At 45.1% G+C, this 20,558-nt stretch overlaps 1 protein-coding gene across 1 annotated transcript in view; it reads left to right on the forward strand.

Moving 5' to 3' along the window:
- Window positions 1–1,502: 1,502 nt before the first annotated feature.
- EXOC4 (exocyst complex component 4) overlaps window positions 1,503–20,558 on the forward strand; it is an 877,780-nt gene continuing 858,724 nt past the window's right edge. Inside the window, exon 1 of the mRNA XM_006887139.1 lies at window positions 1,503–1,588. Within this exon, the coding sequence (XP_006887201.1) occupies window positions 1,503–1,588 (86 nt within the window). The remainder of the gene's footprint in view (window positions 1,589–20,558) is intronic.

The following is a 20,558-nucleotide window of genomic DNA, read 5'->3' on the forward strand; positions in this document are numbered from 1 at the left end:
GTCTTTCTCCAAGGACCGGTCCCTCCTGGCTATGTGCCCAAAGTATGTGAGATGGAGTTTCAAAATCCTAGCCTCTAAGAAACTTGGTTTCACCCCCTATAAAACAGACTTCTTTATTTTCTTGGTGGTACATGGTATGTTCAAGACTCTTCTTCAGCACCATGACTCAATGGCTTTGCTTCTCCTATCATCCTTAGTCATTTGTCCTGCTCTCTGATGCTTATAGCAAGTAATTGTGAAGATCATGGCCTGGATCAGGTGCACCTTAGTTTCTAGAGTGACATCATTGCTTTTCAGTACTCTGGAGAGGTCTCTGACAGCAGATTTTTCAGATGCAATTCATCTTTTGATTCCCTGACTGCTGGTCTCAAGAGTATTGATTGCGGAGCCAAGCAAGCTGTAATTGTTTATAACCTTAATCTCTTTTACATCTATCATGGTGCTGCCTATTGGCCCAGTGGTGAGAATCTTGGTTTCCTGATGTTGAGCTTTAATCCATATTGAAGACTATAGTCCTGGACCTGCAGTAAGCACTTCAAGTCCTCCACAGTTACAACAAGCAAGGTTGTGCCATCAGCATAATGTAGGTTGTTGATGAGTCTTCCTCCAATCCTGATGCCATACTCCTCATAAAGCCCAGTTCCCCGAATGATCTGTTCTGCATCTGAAATCTGATCATTCAGCTGAATGATCTAAAAAGAGATGTTCTGCTTATAGATGGGGTAAGGATGCATCCTTGTCTCACTCTTTTCCTAATTTTGAACCACACAGTGTTTTCTTGTTCTTGTCTGAGGACTTCCTCCTAGCTTTTGCATGAGCACAATCAACTGTCTGGGATTTTCATTCTCCTCAAGGTTAGCCACAACTTGTTACACATGTATCAGTACTTTATCCCTGTTGATGATTAAACAATATGCCATTGTATATGGAAAATAAAATGCACATTAAAATAAATATAAAGAACAACGTTTGTTTGAAGAGAACACAAAAGGATAGAATTTCTGTTTAATTAATTTTTGCAATTTATTAAATTACAACTGATTATGATTAATTTTACAACTTGCATTTAAAGTTGATTGGCAGTGAAATAAACATTGCACACCACATCGCCCCACCAAAGTCCTCTCATCCTGGAGTCACTGGATAAATTTGATTAAATATCATATTATTAAATTATAAAGGCAAACAAAATGCAAACACGTAAGATCGGAATAAATGCAAACGAAGACACTGCTGGAGCACCTCGAAGAAGTTTGGAAGGACTTTCCTGAAAGCCCAGGAACTGTGGCCGGAGAACTACAATTCCCAGAGTGCTAAGGAGGATGACGTAAGTGGCGGCGACGAAACTTGCCGGCTAAGACCCGCCTTCTTGTCCCAGCGGTTGGTTATTCCAGTTCCGGGTTTCGGGACTTCTGTTATTTCATTGGCTGAAACCCCAGCGATGTCAAAACGTAATTTTAGGGCGCCCAGGTTCATTCCAGCCCACTGCTCCTCCTGGAAAGATGGCGGCAGAAGCAGCTGGTGGAAAGTACAGAAGCACTGTCAGCAAAAGCAAAGACCCCTCGGGGCTGCTCATCTCTGTGATCAGGTGAGGGAGGCCGGAGGCAGGGCAGGGGACAGAGCTCAGAGGCACGAATTCGGCTTAGGAGGGGAAAAGGGTTGTCGGGGCACGCCCTGCCGACCCGCCCCTTCCCGCCCTGTTCCCCTCTGCCACTCCCTTGGGTCTGGGCAGGTGCACTTGGTCTCTGGGGTTGGGCTGCAGGGGTGATCCCTCCCACAGTCTTTAGATATGTTGCTCTTTCTTGGGGGCAGAGCTCTTGTCAGCGTCTCCAAGTCCCCAAAGCAGTGAGTGTGGGGCTGAAGGTGAAAGGCAGGTGAAGGTGTGTTCATTCATCCAGGTGACATTGTCTGGGATCGCCTGGAGCAGCGTGCATGGCCACCTCCCGGGCTGCCTGGGGCCCTGGGTGGGCATCCAGCAGACTTGTGCCTGAGTTCATACCCTCCTGCCAGAGGTTTTTACACTTCAGCTACCTGTGACTGGTCAGCTTTCAGGACCAAAACTTGTCACCTACCTAGCGGGGGGTCCATAGGCTTGACATTTTCCGTGCCCCTGCCTTTTCCTGCCTTCCTCAACTTCTTAAAACCACAGCAAGACAAAACTGAATTTCCACATCCCCTCTATGCCCCACAGTATGTGTGACGGGGCTGGTGGACCTTGTAGCGTCTCTCTTTGGTGGACTGATTTATTTCTAGGTAAAATACCTCAATCACTTTTTACAGGGACTTTTTCGGGTACCAATGAGGATGACACTGGGAGTGACTGTTAAAAAGCAACCTGAATAAACTGTATTAATGACACTTTCACATTGTTGGCATTTGAATTGCAGTTTGGGTGTTTTCCATTAAATGTTTCCCCTCCTTTTTACTTCCCCTGTGATACACTTTTGACTGAGTTCTTGAAAGGCCCCAGGAGTATCCTTAGCTCAGGCCCCAGAATTTCACCTAAGAAGTATTTGAGAGATATATTGAATGAATGTTGTTGCTGTTGTGATTGCCCTTGAGTGGAGCATCACTCACAGAGACACTATGAACAAAAGACCTGAAGCCTTTCTGTAACTGTTGTTGTTTCTCAAAGTTCATAGAGTTTCCAGGCATGTTGTTTAGGAAGTGAATATCACTCCTGAATGAATGAAGAAACCAAAGTTTTAGAACAGTCAAACATTTCATGGACTTACTTTGAGGTCCCTGGTGGGCTGCTTCAGGGAACTCCGATGGCCTAGTCAGTAGGGGGTTGCGATGCCCCCCAGATGTGGGAAGTTTGAATCCGCCAGTGGCATAAGTGAGAAATATGGGCATTCTCCTGTCATGCGATTTACAGCCTCTGGAAACCCACTGGAGAATCAACTATGAGTTGGTTCTGACTTGAAGATAGTGAAGTTTTTTGTTTGTTTGTTTCAAGTGAATTGGGATAGTGCTTAGCTGGTTGAGTTGCCTGCCCAAAGCCCTTGCTTCTCTGGCAGCTTATATCCACAAGTGGCTCCGAAGGAGGAAGATGGACGTTGTCCTTCCATGCCATTTATAGCCTCAAAAACTGACAGGAGAATTGGACAGACAAGAAGTGTGAGCCATTATAATTACTGTACAAGTTTAGGAAGAATCCTCTTAGTTCTTACCATTGACGGGAATTCTCCAGAATTTATCTTTTCAAGTATCAGGATGGAAGGCCAATTATGTATTTACCTAAACAGTATGTATTTCACCTCAGTTTGTTTTGTGGTGCTGGCCCTTATTAGGTGTTCAGTAAATACTTGTCATATCCCGAGGTTTGCAATGATGAATCAATATAGAGGCTACCCTTGAGAATATGATCTACTCAGGGGATAAAATATGTAACTAAAGCCGATGATAAAAGGCTAGAAGAGGGAAGAGATTAAACATGAGAATCCAGCAAATGAGAGAAGGTAGGATCCGGATTCAGGTTGATTTCCTCAGCTGTGTGCTGCATGCTCTGCACGTTTTACCTATTTTTTTTTTTTAAATACTGTATGCCAGTTTCTTCTGCGTCCGTCAGATTTGCTCCAAATGTCATATATTTCATAAAAGCAGCAATATCAAAGTAAGCATTTTTCAACTGGTGGCGATTCAAAGACCTGCATTGCCCTTGATCATGGTTGGCATTCAGTCCTGTTTCCCGGCGCAGCCCTCTGCGGGTGGTGTGGAGGATGGCTGTGGTGGTGCATTTCTTATGCCCATCTGTACTGTGTTGACTTTATCACCATGATTTAGACCTAGACATTTTTCAGATTGACTCCTGCTGTGTGGTGTTTTCCCTTTTTGTTCCTTGTTCTTAACCACCTGGAGTGCTAGTGTTTGTATTTCTACGGGTTTGAGCTTAAGGAAAATGTTGGGGCTTGCGTGAGAGTGTGGCTAACTTTTCCCTTGTTAGTCCTTTCTGATGTGCTTTTGACTTCCTGGGGACACAGGCAGTGGCAGTGAGAGGAAGTGTGCAGGGTTTACTCTGTGTTTGGGACTTGAAGGTCCTGCCGGCCAGGAAGAAGTGAGTGGGGCATGTGTGTCTCTTGTTTCTAAACTAGGCTGCAATTCACAAGGTACTGCTTTGTGTATCTCTCTTTGTACTGTTTGTTGAATTCTTTTTTGCAACATTGTATTTTTAAAATTTGTAATTCTTTATATGGAGAATTGTTAACCTCCTATTCTTAATTATTGTTAAATTATTTGAGATTGAAGCTTTCCTGATTGCTTTAGTGAGAAGTTTAAAAAAGAAAAACCCATTTAAAAAAATATTCATGCTTACCCTGGAGGACACTATGCTGAGTGAAATATCTCAGTCACAAAAGGACAAATATTGCATAGTGCCACTTTTGTAAAACAGGACTGACATCGGGGTTGGGGGAGACTGAGAAAGATGGGATGAATTATGTATACCGCATTGAAACAGATGAGGGAGAGAACTGTTTAAAAGGGATATATGATTAGGTATTAGTGTCATGACAGGAGTCCAGAATGAAGGCTGCATAATGGAGTGGGCTTGAGGGGGGAGGGATTGTATAACAATGAAAGAATTTTTCTTTTACTTTTCAAAGAGAAGAAAGAGCTGGAGGGGAGGGGTGGGCAGGGAGAAAAGTACAACAATGAATGAATGGAAATCCAAAATCCCTGTATCTTTTCATTAAAATTAATAATAATAGAAAAAGAAAAACATCTTCATGTGTATAAACTGTCGGTAGTCCTGGAAGTGAACCTCGCTCACACCGGTGTTCTTTGTTTGTCACAAAAATGCATTACTTGCTAGTGATGGAGTCTGTCTTCTGAGAAGTTTGATAATTTTAGTTTAATTTGGAAAACTAGCACCGGGCTGTTTGAGGTTTTTTTTAACAGTAAATGTTACATTCATGAAATATTCTGCTCTCCCTTCACTGCCCTTGAGTCAGAACGGACTCATAGTTGACCCTCCATGTTTGCAGAGGCTCTAAACTGCATGGGAGACGATTGACCCCTCTCTCCCCTGGAGCAGCTGGTGGATTTGATCTGTGAGGGGTTCAGCCTTTGGGTTAGTAGTGCAGCCCCCTGCATCCCACACCACCAGAGCTCCCCAGGGCTCAGATACGCAAACATCCTCATTGCCTTAGGGAGCTCAGGTGGATAGAGCCCCCCAGCTGCTCTGCAGAAGAAAGATGGGCAGTCTCCACCCATGCGGTGTACGGACGCTGAAAGCCCACTGGACGGTCAGCTATGAGTTGATCCTGATTTGATGGCACTGAAGGCTGAAAACCTCCAATAACAACAGATGATTTAAAGGTATACTAGGCATACACATAAAGAATAACCAAATCTCACTGGTATTTCCAGCCAAGGTTCTAAATAGTTAATCAGTGACCCTCAGTTTTGCTAGTGTGATATTCCATCACTCTAAAGCATTTAAGGTGCGCCTGATCCAGGCCATAGTTTTTGCGGTTGCATGCTATTGCGTCAGAGAGCTGGACAATTACTAGGGTTGATGCCTTTGAGCTGTGGTGCTGGAGAAGAGTGTTGAATATACCATGGACTGCTAGGAGAATAAACAAGTTTGTCCTAGAGAGGGTGAGACCAGGCTGCTCCTTGGAGGCAGGGATTCTGAAGCTTCATCTGACATACTTTGGTCATGTTATGAGGGACCAGTCCTTGAAGAGGGACATCATGTTTGGGAGGATGGAGGGGGACAGCGCAAGAGAGAGAGGAAGACCCTGGATGAGATAGATTGATTCAGTGATTGGCGTAATGGGAGTGGGTGTGTCAGAGACAGTGAGGTTGGCAAAGGATAGAACAGGGTTTAGGACTTTTTTTACATAGGGTTGGTATGAGTCGGAAGCGACACAGTGGCGTGTAAAAAAACAGCAACAACAAAACATTTAAAAGCCAAAATAACTGAAACATAAAAGAGAGTCTAATTGTAATGAAAATTTTATAAATGAGTAGCCCATTATTTCCAAGGGAGCTCTGGCCTAGGGAAAGGAGTTGCACTGCCAGCCTGAAGACAGGCAGTTCAAATCCACCGGCTGCTCCACAGGAGAAAGATGGGCAGTCTCCTTCTGCATGACGTACCTCCTCTGAAAGTCCCAGGAGGGTCAGCTACCAAGTCACTTCCGACTGGACAGCACGTAACTACAACTTTTCTAAAATGTTGAGACTTTGAGCCTCATTAACAAAATTTGTTAAGTCTATTGGATGAAAATATTTGGAGACACTGGGATCTTTGAAAGGGTAGACCCCCAGCATTTTGCTGAAGAGGGTCTGAACCTGGGAGGAGGGCTTTGATGGAGAGACTTCCAAGAACCCCCGGTCAGCATTTGGCTCAGTCCCATGCAGAGAGGCCTGGTTGGTGCACCTGCCAACCCGTCAGTCTCAGGGAAGAGCTTTTGGTTTTAAGTCTTTACTGGCCCTTTAAAGTGGACAGAGTTCTGATTACCTCCTGATGCCCATTTTGGGTGGTTTTACACATAAACACACCATTTTCTTACTTTCCTGTTGATTTCCCCATCTTAACCCTCTCTTTGGTGTGAAGTTGGTGGAGGCAGCCTTTCTGTCTCCCTTTTGGGAGATGTGGTTTTCAGTTTTGCAAGTTCTTGTCAGGTTTTTAATTGGGGAATGTGTCTACCACTTACTGCTTGGTGATTTGCTTTCCAATTAAACGTCTCTCATTCCTTTCTAAGTTGGCCTTTAATAGCTGTTTAATTGGGAAGACAAACTTTGGCTGTGACTTGAGGAGGCCTTGTTGAAACACTGGGGCACCGGATTTGTGGACAGACCTTGGTACAGATGTCACGAAGGTTTGAAGACAGCAGAAGGCTTGCTTTGCTTTTTTTTTTTTTAACCAACTTTCATATCTTCACAGAAGTTGAAATTTCAAAGACTTGGAGAATCCTTTCTTTTAGACACCTGTTCAGTCCCCTTCCTCCTCCGAGAGCGTTTTGGTCAGCCAGGATTTAATTCAAAGTAAACTTTGTTGAGTGGGTTCAGGCTTTGATCAGGTCTCTGAGCAAGCAGCTTTGAGGTCCCCAAGAAGGGCACGTGGAGGAGGGGCAGGTGCTCACTGCTCTGAGCAGAGTTCGGGGGGGTGTTTGAGGTTAAAACTCCCGGCACCACCTCTGCTCTTTGCCGGAGCCCCCTCCTGCTTTCAGGTACTCGAGTTCACCATGCCCTGGGGAGGGTATGCATTGGTGGGGTGTCTTTGAGGGTAGCACTCCTGGCACCACCCCTCCTCTTTTACTTGAGCCCCTCTGCGTTCAGGTAGTATAGTTCTCCGTGCTCTGGGAGAGTATGCATTGGTGGGGGTGTCTGAGGGTAACACTCCCGGCACCACCCGTGCTCTTTACCTGACCCCCTCCTGATTTCAGGTGTTTGGATTCTCCATGCTCTGGGAGAGTATGCATTGGTGGAGGTGTCTCTGAGGGTAACACTCCCGGCACCACTCCTGCTCTTTACCTGAGCCCCTCCTGCTTTCAGGTAGTTTAGTTCTCCATGCCCTGGGGAGAGTAGGCAGTGCAATCCTATTTGACAGTTACAGCAGGACCATCTGGAGACTAAACACTGCAACCTTTCGTGAAGTCTGACAGTATGTTTGCACCTAAGAGGCAAATAATTTCTATTTTTGGGCTGCACATGCAGAGCTAATATCATGTGAACTTATAAGTAGTTTCTCACCACATACATTCTTTAACATTGAGATATCATGAAGGCTTTGTTGTTGTGTACTGTCGACTTGGAACCTACCCATAGCTGACCACCCAGTGGGTTTTCAGAGGCAGTTAATTACACAGGAAGAGACTGCCTGTCTTTCTCCCATGGAGCAGTAGGTGGATTTGAACCGGGTGCCTTTGGGTTGGCAGTGCAACTCCTCACAGTTGAGTTTCCAGAGCTCCCTAATGCTGACTGACATGGTCAGGTTTCTTCCAGGCCCTTAGTAGTGGGAAGGGCTATGTGGGTACAGTTCAATACAGATTTACGACATTGATAATCTGACCTTGAGCAAGTTACTTAAAACCATGCAATTTAAAGAGAGCTCTGGTGTCCTAGTGGCAAGAAGCTGCACTGCAATCCCAGAGGCGTGCGGTTCAAATCCACCAGATGATCTCCTGTAACAGTCAGATCCAATTTGACGGTACACACACACACACAAAATAATAGAAATAAAAATAAAAAAATCTTAAAAAAAAAAAAACACCCCAAAACCCTATCACACAATTTAGTATCTTGCTTGTGAACTAGGAGGAGTGCACAACTTGTTAGCCTTTGGGGGGAAATGAAGTAGGTCTATCACAGTGAATAATAACGCCGGGTTAGGTTGGCTCCAAGTATTCGCCTGTCGTTTCTTCCCTGATCATTTGCTGCTGAGGTGATAGGCAGGATTTTCAAGGCCGAGGCTTTTCATAAGCACATCACCAAGCCTGTCTTCTCAGGTACCACGGGTGGATTTGAACTGCCAACCTGCTTGTGGTCTGTTGTGTAACCATTTGTGCCATCCAGGGCTCCACTGTGGTCATGTTGCTTGTTGGGCTTGGGACTTACCTGACCAGCCACTGGATTTTCTTTAAACTGCGGTATTCATGCTTTTCTAATTTTGTCTGTTTGTTGTTTGTTTGCATTTGATATGTGCATTTTTCCAGTTTGTCATGGGTGAGCTCTGCTCCTGTCTTTACTGCTTTCCCCCTTTTTATTAATTGCTTGCAAGTCATGACATGAGTTATGGTATTAATCTTTATAGTAGCCAGCCCCTTAGGTGTTGGGACTGGGGAGGAAATCATCGCTTAATAGGATGCCTTAAGGAAAACACTCCTGTTCTACATTTGAACTGTGGTGAGAAAATGAAATTTGTTAAGATTTTTATGAGGACTTTTTATTTTTGAAAAGGCATTTATGAATCATTGCGAAGAAAGAAAGTGGAATATAATTCAAAAGGTGTTTTTCCACGTAAAACTAGATGCCTGTGCTTGTGCTGAATGTTAGCAGAGACATTATCTCATTCAAAATATCATTTAAATATCAGCTTGTGAGAAATGCAGCATCTCTGCTATCACCTGACCTGAATCTACAGTTTAACAAGATTACCAGGTGATTAAAATATGCGTTAGTTAAAGTTTGAACAGCCCCTAGAAAAGAAGGTGCTTGGGGAGATAAGAAACAAGAAGGTAGTTGTTACTGGGTGTGCAGCATTGATTCTGACTCGGAGTCACCCCATCTGATAGAGTACAACCGCTCTGTAGCTTTCCTAGACCTTAGAGTGGGAGCCCTGGGGATGCAGAGCGTAAAGTGGTGGCTGCCAGCCAGAAGTGTGAAGGTTCAGATCTTCCAGCCACCCAGCGGGGGAAAGATGAGGCAGCCTGCTTCTCTGAGAATTTCCAGGCTTGGAAACCCTGTAGAGTAAGTAGTTCTCCTTTGTTCTCCACAAAGTCACTGCGAGTCATAAGTTCCTGAATGACAGCAGTCCATCTATATGGAGCCGATGGCAATGTCTTTCTTCCCGTGAGCAGCTGGGTGGATTCGATCTGCTAGCCTTTTGTTTAGTAGCTGAAAGCCTAACCATTGCATCCCCATTAGATTACTGGCATTTTGTTAGCTGAGAGAAGAGTCTTGTGACTTTTTTAAAAAGATAACAACCATTTTTAAGAGAAACATTCAGGAATATATATGTAAATAAAAATAACTATGGCTGCAATTTGCTTAAAAATAATCAGATAGGGGGAAAAAATCCAGGAGGAGAGTCCGAGTGGGTCCGGGTAGAGATGAGACTAGGCTGGGATGTGTTGATGCTTGGGGCGAATACATTTGGTCATGAGCCTCTTAAGTTTTGTGCGTATTTGGAAATTTGCATAGAGCACTCGAAATGTTTGCTGTAGAAGATCAAAGACCATAGACTTCAATATGGATTACATTTCAATGTCAGGAAGACAAAACTCCTTTCCACTGGGTCAATAGGCAACATCATCATGTTAGATGGAGAGAAGATTGAAGTTGTCACCAGTTTCTTCTTGCTTGAATCTACAATCAACACCTTGACACCAGCAGTCAAGAAATCTAAAGAAGTACTGCACTGGGTTAATCTGCTGTTAAGGACCTCTTTAAAGTGTTAAGGAGCAGCGATGTTGGCAGTTTAGAGACTAAAGTGCGTCTGATGCAAGCCATGGTCTTTTCAGTTACTTGCTCTGCATCTGAAAGTTGAACAGTGACTACGGGTGATAGAAGAAGAATAGATGCCTTTGAGTTGTGGTATTGGCAGCCCATAGACTACATTTTGGAGAAAGTGCAGCTCAGGTGGTCTTTGGAAGCAAGGATGGTGAATCTTTGCCTCACGTATTTTGGATGTGTTGTTGGGAGGGGCTGGTCCTTGGAAAGGACGTCATGCTTGGAAAGGTGGAGGGACAGGGAAAGAGAGGAAGAGGCCCAAAGAGATGATTGACACAGTGACTTGCACCGGTGGGCTCAAGTGTATCAGGGATGATGAGGCTGGCACAGGAGGACAGGGCTGGTATCAGCCTGAGTTACCTTGATGGCACCTAACAACAACAACAACAACAACAACAACAACAACAACGTTTTTATTTATGTTCCGTTCTTTGCCAGCGCATCTTAAGCATAGTCACTACTGTCTATCAGAGGAGGTTTGTGTGTTGTTAGGATGCTGAACAAATTTCAGTGGACCCTCAAGACTAAGATGGACCAGGAAGAGAAGCCTGGTGATTGGTTTCTGAAAGCCAGCCGGTGGATATGGTGTAATTCACAGTGGTCCAGGCCCATCGTGCATGGAGTTGCTCTGACCTGGGGACCGGCTTGACAGTAGCTAACAGGACCGATGTGGGAGGAGGTAGACTAGTGGGAAACAAGGATTTCAGTCGATGAACAGACCTGAGAAGGGTTGCCTGCCTGAGCTGCTGTTCCTGGCTGGTCCTTGCACCCACCTTCACACTGGCCCTACATCCTGCACATGACCATGAAAGTCCCTCAGGTGTTCTGGGGCTCCGAAGCCTGCTTCAGTCTGTGTGGCCTGGAGTCCCCAGAATTTATTTGACCACTTAATACCTGTTGGTATTTTTGTAGAACAGCAGTTCTGAGGAAGTCACCAGAAACTGCATTTTTAAAAAATAGCGCACACTTAACTGCGGAAAGAGATGGCAGTCTGTGTCTGTAAGGATTCTCTTTCTCTTTACCATCGATTTGGAACCAACCAGTAGCTGAGTCTTCAGTGGGTTTTCCAAGATTGTGAATCGCAGGAGAGGAGATTGCTCAAGCTTTTCCTGAGAGCCGCGGGTGGTTTTGAACTGCCAGAGGCGTTCAGCCCTTCCGTTTGCAGCACAGCTCTGTGGACCGCGTCAGCAGAGCTCCCGTCTGTAAAAAGTGCAGCTGTGGAAAGCATCAGGGCGCTCTAGTCCCTTCTGTGGGTTTGCTGTGAGTAGACCCCAGGACAACGGGTTTTCTGATACTCCTCTAAAATGACCTCCCGCCTGCTACTGTGTGTTGGACAAAGTCAGCTGGTGTTAGAGAAGTTCACAGTGACCTGTGCTTTCAGGTGGGTGGGGCCTGAGACTGCAGGCAGGAAAGGGATTAGAGTTTGACTACACTAGGGGTAGAGATGAGGTCGACTTTATCAACCAGACTCAGGTTCTGACTTCAGTGGGGTGATTTCAGTTCATTTTGGGTGCTAGCCTTCATTGTTGACTGGAAGATTTTGAGCTTGCCATCCCAGAAGTGTTCAGTATAATGAATTAATTGAAATATTGGAAAAACTGCATGTGTGCTGTGTAGTAATTGGTCCTAAGTGCCGTCTGAAGCAAGACACCAGCAATTTCCCAATTGACATTAAACCAGAAATTGTTTACTGTCACTTGATATTAGATGAAATCTTTGTACTGAATGAAGGGATGTTGTTTTTATGCCTCAGAAAACTTTTTCAGAGGGACTTGTCACCACGAATTGTCATCAATTGGAACGAGATTATCTTGTGTGTTACGGGCTCTAATAAGATGTAATTAGGAAACATGCAATCACAATGTATAATTGAATATAATAAAATCTGATTTAAAAGTGCAGTACAGACTTGGGAGGCTTTGAGTGAAGGCATAGCTGTGTGATTACACAGTGATACACATCTTGAATGTTTCTTTAATGTGTGATGGTAAACGCAGGCACAGAATTACGATGAGGGTGTCTTAGAATTCCTTGGGAACATGTGTAGACTGTTCATCGTACACAGAGTGCTCTGTGTAGTCCGCCAGGGTATTTCTTGAGTCCTGAGTGTTTGTTTTTAACAATTTCCCTCCTTCCTCTTCAGTTTTACTTTTCTCTCAATTCACTCAGAACGGTTTCGTTCCCCTGCAGACATAATAGGTATATGTTGTTGTTAAGCATTTCTTAAATTGGCTATTGGGAGACTTTGCAGAAAAAGGAGATCTGACTTTCAAACTTTGAAATATGGGATACACTGATCTGGTAGTGTAACCGGATGTCATCTGGTTAAAAACAGTTTGAGAAAGAGACTAGGATTCACATTATGAAGAATCATGTCAGCTCTAGACTCTTCTTATATTGAAATCAATAGAAAAAAAAAAGGAATATTCCTGACAGATCAATAAGGTAATGGTTAATTTTCCTCCTACTTGAAGTGAGGCTTCTGAAAGCTGTCAGCCTTGGAGCATTTGCTCAGAGTTTAGTGATACTGTGTGTTCGAACACTTTGTACGTACTGTCAATAAAGATGAACTCTGGAGTCATGGTCCCTAAGGAGCTGGACTGTTAATGCAAAGATGCTTCCTCTCTGGCGGCTCAGATCTACAAAGGTGACAAAGCTCTGTTGTTTCACATACTTTGGGCATGTTGTTAGGAGAGGCTGTTTCTTGGAGAAGAGCATCATGACTGGAGGTGGGCCAGCGAAAGAAAGGAACACCCTCAACGGGACGGATTGATACAGTGACGGCATGAATGGGCTCACGTGTCAGAGATGGTGGTAGGACAGGGCTTTTAGATCTGGTGTTCGTCGGGTCACTGTGAGTCATGCTCAATAGCACCACCAGCAAGGGCCTCATGAGGGAGCGGTGCTGCCATCTCAAAGGCCTGTAGTTCAAATCCACTGACTTCTCTGAGAAAGCTGGACAGTCTTCTGCTGTGCATATATTGTTGTTGTTATTTACCATCGAGTTATAGACGACTCATAGCGGTCCTATGAATGAAAGACTTGAGCATTGTTCATAGAGTTTCCAGAGGCAAGCTGTTTCGGAAGTGGATGCCACTCCTGCTTCCAAGCTTGTTTTAATTGGGAAGCTCCACCAAACACTGTCCACCATGGGGAACCATTATTGCATTTGGCACAACAGTGTCACAGTGTTTAACAACCACGAGTTACCTCCGCACAACAATGCACAGTTGTGTGCAATATCTAGCTTAGAAAACCCTCTGGAGCAGTCCTAGGCCAGCTCTGACTTGATGCCAACGAGAGCATCTATAGAGGAAACCTTGTCTAGTGCCTTTTCCATTCCATTATGTTAGAATGTGCTGGGATTGCTCGAAGGAGAAGGGCTGTCCTGGCCTGAGGGAATCCTGTCCTTGAGGGACGGATAGTCCTGGGGCTCCGTGATCTCCAGCTTGTTTGCACACTGGCCCCTTTTGAGAATGTTTCTGAATGAGGTCACTGAGGAGTTTTGGTTGCTACTGGCCATTGCAACGTAGCTTCTTCCTGGGGGAGGGGGTTTGGGTACGTGAAGCCTTAAGGTAATTAGTTTTTCTGCGTGCCTTGAAGGGATTTCCATTAATTATTTTGTTAATCTTTATTATTCCTGGAGGAGAGGTCACTGGCTGCCAGCCAGCAAGGCCCTTGGTAGACAATTAAGCTTATTAACTGCTTTCAGAAAGCATGGCTTAATGCTAATTATACTGCAGGTGTCGCCACAATTCAGGTGTACTACACGAACTATTTCTGCAGCAGGTTAATGAGTTTAGTTATCTGCAGGTGTATTTATTAGACAGCGAATTCTTCTTAGGGATGCGCCAAGAATCTGCGTTACTGATGGCTCAGGACAGTAATGATAACTGCTGTCTGGAGAATATCCCGAGACCCTCAGGGTGGATGGCACCACAGGGGCTCCCGCCCAGCAGAGCTTGCGAGGGTGGGTGGGTGCAGGGTTTGCTGTGTTGTTTATAGAGCCACTGAATGAGTCAGTTTGAAGGGTCTTATCTCCTGTGCTCCATAGGGCTCTGGTAGCCTAGTCCATAGGGTTTTGCTAATTCAAAAGTGGCGTCTCTTTTGCAGTTCGAATCCATCACCTTAGGACAAAGATGAGCAGTCTCCTCCTGTGTGATTTACAACCTCCGAAGACTGGCTGGAGGGTCAGCTATGAGTCGGTCACAGCTGGTGGCCATCAGTGAGGGAGTGCACAGAGAGAGTCTGGTGTCACGTGTGGGTCATCTTGGACCTCAGGAGAGCGCATGCAGCCTTTCCGTCCTCCCAGCTGGCTCTTCTTTCCTGGGCGTTTGCAGCTTAACCCAGTCATCCTCCCACCTCCAGAGTGGACGCTGGGTGCTGTCTTCACAGACCATGGCAGCTGGCACAATGCTGAGAGGGGGAAATTTTTATGGGCACTTGCTCCATTTACACCTCTTAGTTTTGTAAGGGCAATCCTTGGCTTACACCAGGGCTCTCGACCTGTTTGGTTCAATTCAAGCCCTTCTGAGAATTTACATTTCCATCACATAAAAACTGACTCAGAACCTACATTTTAATAAGCTAAATACATAAGACAATTTGAAGACAATTTTTCTAGGTGGTATAGCACTGGTCTGTGTGTTGCTGTACAGAGGTAACTCGTGGCTGCTGTGATGCTGAAGCCTGTGACAGTGAGGTGCCAATCGTGGTAATGGGCACCCATGGTGGACAGTGTTGGCTGGAGCTTCCCAACTAAAACAAGCCTGGAAGCAGGAGCGGCATCCACTTCCAAAATGGCTTGCCTCTGGAAACTCTATGTACGAACAGTGCTCAGGCTGTTCGTTCATAGGGTCGCTATGAGTCGTCTACGACTCGACGGCATTAAACAACAACAACAACAAATACATAAGAATATGTGAGGATCTGAAAGACTCAGCTCTTCTTAAACTTTCGATTCTGGCTCAGGAAGTAGCTGTGGGAAAGATAGACACATCTTGGGAGGTGGTCACACTGGGAAGGGTCAGTTTGAAGTTCTGATTTAAAGTGGATACTTGGAACACCTGTTGTTAGCCTCTGTCAAGTCCAGTACAAAGCAGTGACCCTATCTGTGCCATTTTCTCTGGTGACTTGAACCCGTTGTTACAGTTGCTGGTCAGTCCATCTTGTTGTGGGTCTTTCTCCTTCTCTGATCCTCCACCTTCCCAAGCATGATGTCTTTTTCCAAGGACTGGTCCCTCCTAACAACGTGCAGAACCATCAGAGACCAAGTTTTGCTGTCCCTGCCTCCTGGGAGCACCAAGGTTGCACTTTTTCCAAGATGCAGTTGTTTAAGTTTGCTATCTTGGCCTCCTGTTGCTCCCCGCCTTGGGTCTTGGGAGATGTAATGTCAGCTGAATCCAGGCTCTGGCGTTTTGAGGTGCGGCAGGTTTGAGGGCTCAGGGCACTGTGGAGTTCTTTTGGCCCCATGTGGGGATTGGAAGAGCAGACTTGCCAGATGAACTGGGTGTCTGGGACAAGGAGTTTGCCAGCATTTGCGCATGCCAGGCTGGTAAGACACTGAAGGAACTGGAAGACATGTCTTTGATCATAAGAATTAGGTAAGCGACTACATTTCTCTTTCTTGCCTTGACTGCCAGGAAGTTTAGAGTTAATTTTGGGGCTCATTTTATAGAAATTATGCTTGCCTCTCTGGTCTTGTACACTTATGTTTTACATTTATATGATCTTTTATTTGCTTACCTTTGACTATTCCCACGTTCATACTTGTGTTTTAACTTTCATGGTGTGCATACAAACCATCTCATATCTTTAGGACGGAGTTGGGGTATAATTCCAGTGAAACCTGAATGTGAATATTGTTACTCAGAGGATTTTGGGCTCCCCACTCCCACCTTAAGTACTGGACTGAGAAATAGACTTGAACTTAGAGTACGCTGATATTCTAGAAGACTTTCCTGGTAAACGCTGGGCTTCCCCAGTAGCCACAGTGATCCTTTTAAAAACAGCAATCAGAGCTGTCATTCTTTGACTTGAGGCTAACCCTCCAGTGACTTTAAAAGACACTCCGTGAAAGCCATGAAGCCTTATCAGATCTGGCTCCTGACTCCGTCTGACCTCAGCTGCTGTAACTGCCATCTGTCCGTGATGGCCTCTCTAAAGCCTGACTGACCTCCTTGCCACCCCACGGGCCTTGAACATGCCAGACACACTCCTCCATCAGGACCTTGTAGTGTCTGTTCTCTCTAGAATCATTATCCCCCAGAGACATGTCTCTCCATCACTTATTTAAAACCCTTGAGGCCTAAAGTACACCTGATTCAGGCCATGGTCTTTCTGATCACTTGCTGTGTATCAGAGTTGGACAAGTGCTGTCTTTAGCTCAGATATCCCTACGTAAAACACTCTCGTTTGCTGTGGGATTGATAGTGATGTGGGCTAAGTGTTGGATGGCAGCTAACTGAATGGTCTGTGCTTCAGACCCAGCCGCTCCAAGGCAGGAAGACAAAGCCATCTGCTCCTCTTGATATTTGTACCTCTAGATACCCTGTAGGCTGGCCAAGAGTTAGAATCCCTTCAACGGCAGAGGGTGTTGGTAGTGGAGTTGCTAAGAGCCCTGGGATTGCAGCGGTTAAAGTGATTGGCTGCTAACTGAAAGGTGAGCAGTTCAAATTTACCTATTGCTCTTTGGTAGGAAATAGGTTAATCTGCTTCCTTAGAGGCTTGGAAACATTACAGGGGAGTCCTTTCAGTCCTGTGGGGTCATAGGTGTTAAAATGGGTTTGGAGCTACAAGGGGACTCGTTTCTAATTCTTGGTGACCCCATGTGTCAGAGTAGAGCTATGCTTCGTGGGATTTCCTGTGTCTAATTTTTCAGGAGCTCTAAGAACCTGGTCAGAAGAATGTCTCTTTGTACTTTATTGACTATGCAAAGGCATTTGGCTGTGTGGATCATGACAAGTTGTAGCTGACACTGAGAAGAATGGGAATCCCAGAGCACTTGATTGTACCTGGAGCAGGAGGCTGCTGTGCGAACGGGGCAGGGGAGCACTGCATGATTTGGGATTGGGAAGGGAGTGTGTCAGGGAAGTATTCTGTCTCCACACCTGTTCAATCTGTATGCTGAGCAAATTATTCGAGACGCTGGACTCTATGAAGAGGAACGTGGCACCAGGATTGAAGGGAGACTCATCAATAACCTGTGTTATGCAGATGACACAACTCGCTGAAAGTGAGGAGGATTTGAAGCACGTGTTGCAGATTATCAAAGAATGCAGTCTTCAGTATGGATTATGTCTCTATCAAGAAAAGAAAGATTTTTAGCACTGGTCCAGTAGGCAGTGTCATGGTGGATGGAGAGGAGATTGAAACTGTCAACAGCTTCATCTTACTTGGATCCACAATTAATACCCTTGGTACGAGCAGTCGGGAGATAAGACACATTGCACTGGGAAAATTTGTAGTTAGGGACCTTTCCAAATTATTGAGAAGTAGTGATGTCAGTTTGAGGACTAAGGTACGTCTGTTTCAGGCCATAGGATTTCCAATTATTAGCTGTGCATCTAAGACCTGGAGAGTAGTAAGAATGACAGAAAATGACTTGACACCTTTGAGCTGTGGTGTTGGAGAAGAGCACTGAACATTCCATGGATGGCCAGGAAAATGAATAGATAGGTCTAGGAGAGGGTGCAGCTGGAGTGCTCTTTGGAGGCAAGAATGGTGAGACTTTGCCTTTCATACTTTGGGTGTGTTGCTAAGAGGTGCTCTTCCTTGGAGAGGGACATGATGCTTGGAAGGTTGGAGGGTTGGTGAAGGAGAAGACCCTCAACCAGGTGCATTGACAGGGTGATTGCTGAAATGGGCTCTTGTGTGTCGGGAAGTGTGAGGGTGGTGCAGGACTAGGTTCAGATCTTTTGTTCATAGGGTCACTGTGAGTTGTATTTGACTCAGTGGCACCTAACAACAACAGCAACAACAACAAACAGCGGCCTAGTGGGTAGGGACTTGTGCTCCCAACCCAGAGTTGAGCAGTTTGAGTCTATCTGCTCTTTCAGGGGAGAGAGGTGGACAGCCTCCTCTCATGTGACTTACAGCCTTTGAAAATCTGCTGGAGGGTCAGCTGAGTTGGTTTTCACTGGATGGCAATGTATAACAACAGCAACAACAGCATCAATAACAATTATTGGACAGTAGACCTCCAGGCCTTCCTTCTGAGGCACCCCTGAATGGACTCGAACCAGTAATCTTTCTAGTAGCAGCCCAGTGAGTTAAAGGTGTATGTTATCTGTCCCTCTAACCCTGCCTCAGTTTCCATCACTGTCTTCCCTCCATCTCCTTCCAAAAACCCCAACTCTTGCCATGGGGTTGGTTCCGACTCATAGAACCTACAGGACCCGTGTTATACCTTCAGCTTCTCTGGCTGGTTGCCTGCGTCGTCCTCTCCCCCCTTGAATGCAGCCTTCCTGAGGGAGGCTGATTTTGTGCGCTGCTGTTTGCTAGCCCCTTAGAACTGTGCCTGGAAGGTAGCAGGTTCTTGGTAAATGTTTGCTGAATGGCTAGATAAATGTTCTTGGGTCGCCAGGGTGCTGTTTGCTCTTTCCTGGAGGCCTTGGCCAGGCATTGCTGTGCGATGATGATTCACTTCCTCTTCTCCCAGAAGGCCGAGCTCACCTTCCACAGCCCTTCCGTTTAAGGCAGCTGCCTGCTGCTCACTGTTTAGCACTTTCTGAGCACTTAATACACCAGGCACTGGAAGAATGCAGAGCAAAGGGCTGAGGCCAGTTCATAAAGAAACATTCTCAGCAACTTGAGGCGGCAGAGGCTGCAGGGCTTTGGGCTGATGATGCTGGGATGCACAGCTTATGTCTTGGATTCATGATAATGCATCGGGCACCACTTCTGTGGCTCTTCCTAGTTATAAAGCCCATTCACGCTCTTCTCAAAGTCATAGGGACACAGTGAGGCAGGCACTCATCTTTTCTTGCCTATTTAAAAGTGGAGCAAAAGACCCAGTGAGAGTGACTTGTCCAAGGTGACAGAGCTGGGCAGTCTTGGAGCCCGGATCTGAGTCCTGGGTTCACCTTTTCTTTTTTCTATCAAGGCCTCAGGAACTTACATGTGTTTCTTTGATCAGAATAGGCAGACTGCATATTTTATTTATTTTTTTTAATTAGTAACATAATCTTTTGATTGTTGTTGTTGTTATGTACTGTCGAGTTGCTTGCGACTCATAGCAACCCTATATACAACAGCCCTAAACTCTGCTCTGTCCTGTGCCAATCACACTATCTCTGACATACCTATTCGGATTACCCCAGTCACTGAGTCAATCCACTTCATAGAGGGCCTTCCCCTCCTGTGCTGTCCCTCCACCATACCAAGGATGATGTCCCTCTCCAAGGACCGATCCCTCCTTACAACATGTCCAAAGTATGTTAGACAGAGCCTCAGAATCCTTGCCTCCAAGGAGCCGCCTGGTTTAACCCTCTCCAGGATGAATCTGTTTGTTTTCTTGGCAGTCCATGGTACATTTAATACTCTTCTCCAGCACCACAGCTCAAAGGCATCAATTCTCCTTCTATCGTCCCTAGTCTTGTCCAACTCTCTGATGCATAACAAGTGATTGCAAAGATCATGGCCTGTATCAGACGCACCTTAGTCTCCAGAGAGACACCGTTGCTCTTCAGAACTTTGGAAAGGTCCCTAACAGCAGACTTTCCCATGGCAATATGTCTTTTAATTTCCTGGCTACTGGTGCCAAGATTGTTGACTGTGGAGCCAAGCAAACTAAAGCTGTGAACAATCTCAATCTCTTCACCATCCATCCTGATGCTGTCAGTTGGTCCAGTGGTGAGAATCTTTGTCTTCTTGACATTGAGTATCAGTCCATATTGAAGGCTGCACTCCTTGACCCTCTGAATCTTTTGATGGAATAAAAAAAAAATTCTGAATATACACACAGGAAAACACCTGCCATTTTCTGCCTTTACAATTCTGTAACACTGTGTTTGTGATGATATGTAGTCATTACCACTACCCTGTAGTGTTTCTTATTTTAAATTTTATTTTATATTGGTTTGCATACAAAATTTGTATACATTGTGTTCCATTCAAGTACATTGTGTTTCCCACATTCCTTCATTCACATTGTGTTTCATATGATCATTCCTATATATTGTGTTTTATAAAATTAATCACCATTGATCTGTGCCCACTATTACCCTGTCTTTTCAGGTCCCCAATAGATCTTTCCTAATTCCTTCAGTGCCATATCCTTTAATAAATTATTATATAATGACAATACAAAAAAATTTATGTAATCTCAACAGTGTGTGAACGCACAATTCAGATTCCATTCTTCATGGTGTGTAACCATT

Source organism: Elephantulus edwardii, unplaced genomic scaffold, assembly GCF_000299155.1.
Source record: "Elephantulus edwardii isolate Elephantulus edwardi_28Jun2011 unplaced genomic scaffold, EleEdw1.0 scaffold00055, whole genome shotgun sequence".
Classification (NCBI taxonomy): Eukaryota; Metazoa; Chordata; class Mammalia; order Macroscelidea; family Macroscelididae; genus Elephantulus; species Elephantulus edwardii.